The sequence below is a fragment of the Podarcis liolepis genome (genome assembly GCF_965112155.1).
Source record: "Podarcis liolepis genome assembly, chromosome: Z".
In the NCBI taxonomy this organism is placed as follows: domain Eukaryota; kingdom Metazoa; phylum Chordata; class Lepidosauria; order Squamata; family Lacertidae; genus Podarcis; species Podarcis liolepis.
Window position 1 is genome coordinate 31,372,621 of NC_139570.1, and position 2,595 is coordinate 31,375,215.

A 2,595-nucleotide genomic window follows, 5' to 3' on the forward strand; every position below is an offset into this window, starting at 1 on the left:
ATGTTTGCCTGTGTCAAGCTTGCCACTGGGTCCTTCTCTTTGATGTGTACTGGATCAAGAATTCTATTGTGTTGAACCAAAGGTGAACTGTTCCGGAAGCTTTGCTAACGCCATCTTGGTACTCAAGATAACCCCACAATTAATTGGTAGTTGTTATAGCAATGAGCTCATATATGTTTATACTCACTTGCTTTGATATACCCAGTAAGTTAATTGGCTTGCTTTGATGTTATCCTTATCTGCGGGGTTTGGGGTGCTGGGCTCCGAGCCCAGAAAGGGGAGCTATCTCTAAGCTTTGAGTATTTGCCACCTATGCTGTCATCTGGCCAGATGAAGTGATGGGAACTCATAGATAAAGTGATGTATGCAGCTTTGTGTATAAATAATGTATCCACATTAGCTTGGGCATCAACAAGCCTTGCTGCGGTGTCCATCGTACATGTGTAATGGCTAGGAGACCTGGCAGGCTATACTGTAAGTCTACACCTTTCTGTAGTAAAGCACTAGAACTGATCACTGGTGTTTGGGACATCCATCTTTGGTATACCTGCACTCAGTGACTCCCACAAGTCCTCCGTTGCGCCTATGGTTCAGAACATCTATACATCTATACAGACCGATTTCTTCAACGGTGTTGTCTAGGCCAGAAGCCAGGACTGAAGAGGGCAGCACAACTTTCCTTACTGGTGCAGACAGTCAACTAACACTAAGGGAGTTTCAAGCTAGTGCTTTCAGCAGAGACATTGACACGGCTGCCAAATTTATTGGTGCTGCCACAGTTGGAGTGATCGGTTCCAGTGCTGGTGTTGGAACAGTCTTCAGGACTGGCAAAACTAAAATACAAGCTATGGGACAAGGATAACTGTGACTTTAAAGATGAATGGGAACCCTTTACAAAGTATTTGAAGATGCAACAAAGCGAACTGGACTCCCTGGCTGGTTTTGAATAAACATTCACAAACTTTTTATTGATAATTATTACTTAAATAGTTTGAGGATCTATACAACTGTGTAACATGCAGAAAACAGCATTTTTAGAGAAATCAAAGACTGGAACTGAGGGAAGTCGGGGGTGGGGGTGGGTGGGTTTTGTGGGGGGAGAGAGGAAAAAAGGGGGAAAATAAGGATGATATGTTTCTGGATAATATGTTTTGTTTTAATTTTGAATAAAAAAGTAATTAAAAAAGGAACAATCTTCAGGAGTGTTAATTATTGGCTATGTCAGAAATGCTTTTCCGAAGCAGCAGCTATTTTCATATGCTATTGTGGGATTTGCCCTGTCTGAAACCATGGGTCTCTTCTGGATGATGATGATTGCTTTCTTGATTCTTTTTGGCATCTAAAGAGATCTGTTTCTAAGGCTGGCATTAATGCAATCTGATTCTGTGAATCTGGGTTTGGAAAATGTTTATTTTGGAATGTAAACTACTTCCAAAGCAATTTAATTAAAGATGTTAGCAAGTTTGAACTCGGGGTGGGGAGGTGGGAGAGTCCTTCCTTTCTGGCCATTTGAATCCATCAGTTCGGATCCTCCCCTCTTGAGCAGCCGACCATCTTCCATGCAATGGCTCTTCAGACATTTGGAAATAGCCAGCAGATCACCTCTCAGTCTCCTCTTCTCCATGCTAAACACCCCAAACTCCCTCAACCATTCCTCCTAAGGTTTGGTTTCCAGACCATCATCTTGGTCACTCTCCTCTGCACACCTCCCAGCTTGTCAATATCATTCTTAAATTGTGGTACCCAGAACTGGACACAGGACTCCAGGCAGGGTGTCACCAAAGCAGAACAGAGTGGTGCTATTCCTTCCCTTGATTTGGAGACTAGATTTCTGTTGATGCAGCCTAAAATTTCATTAGCTTTCCTCCTGATGCTTCACAGTGTTAATTCATGTTAAGCCTGTGGTCTCCTAAGATCCCTGGATCCTTTTCACATGTACAGCTGTCAAGCCAGGTGTCCCCCATCCTATATTTGTGCCACTGGCTATTCCTGCCTTACATATATCCCTGAAATTCATTTCCTTAGCTGCTTAACCGTTTCATCTCAGCCCTCAGTTATTTATTTAGTTAAACATGTGTATCCTCATGTCTCCCCTACTTTCTGAAGCAGTGAGTTGAGGCCAAAATATGGAAAAGAACTAAGAAGAAGAATCTCCCCCCAGGTGAATTATATAAAGCACATCCCACTTGGATCCAGACCAGCTGATTTGTTCCCACCTGCCATGGAGGGCGCGTGGTTAAGTCAATTAATGAAAAGTTTGATCTTGATCTGCTTTGTAGTTAATGGCAAACACCACCGGGGAGCTTTAATATTCATCCCTGGCTTTGAAGATGAAGAGCATCCTCTGTAATGAGAAAGTCTCATTACAAGATGTTCCACCTTGGATATGAGGCCCTTAGTTGTGATTATTGCATTGCATGGGGTTGGGCTAGATGACATTTTAGCGTCCCTTCCAACTCTACAGTTCTATGATTCCTCCCAGCTTCAAGACTCGCCATCCTTCTACTGCCTTCCTAAGGTGTGTCCTCAACCTGTCCCCTTTATTTATTTGAATTTATTCAACAAGATGGTGACACAATAGTTACCCCCCTTTGC

The 2,595-nt window shown here is 42.9% G+C and overlaps 1 protein-coding gene across 1 annotated transcript; it reads left to right on the forward strand.

Annotated features, from left to right (window-relative positions):
* On the forward strand, positions 1-1,403 carry LOC310697936 (ATP synthase F(0) complex subunit C3, mitochondrial-like; the record flags this gene model as incomplete). Its single annotated transcript, XM_083484534.1, has 3 exons — positions 1-68; positions 595-827; positions 1,201-1,403. 3 exons carry the CDS (start codon positions 1-3, stop codon positions 1,341-1,343), a joined length of 444 nt encoding a protein of 147 aa, XP_083340660.1. The 3' UTR covers positions 1,344-1,403.
* Between the last annotated feature and the right edge of the window lie 1,192 nt (positions 1,404-2,595).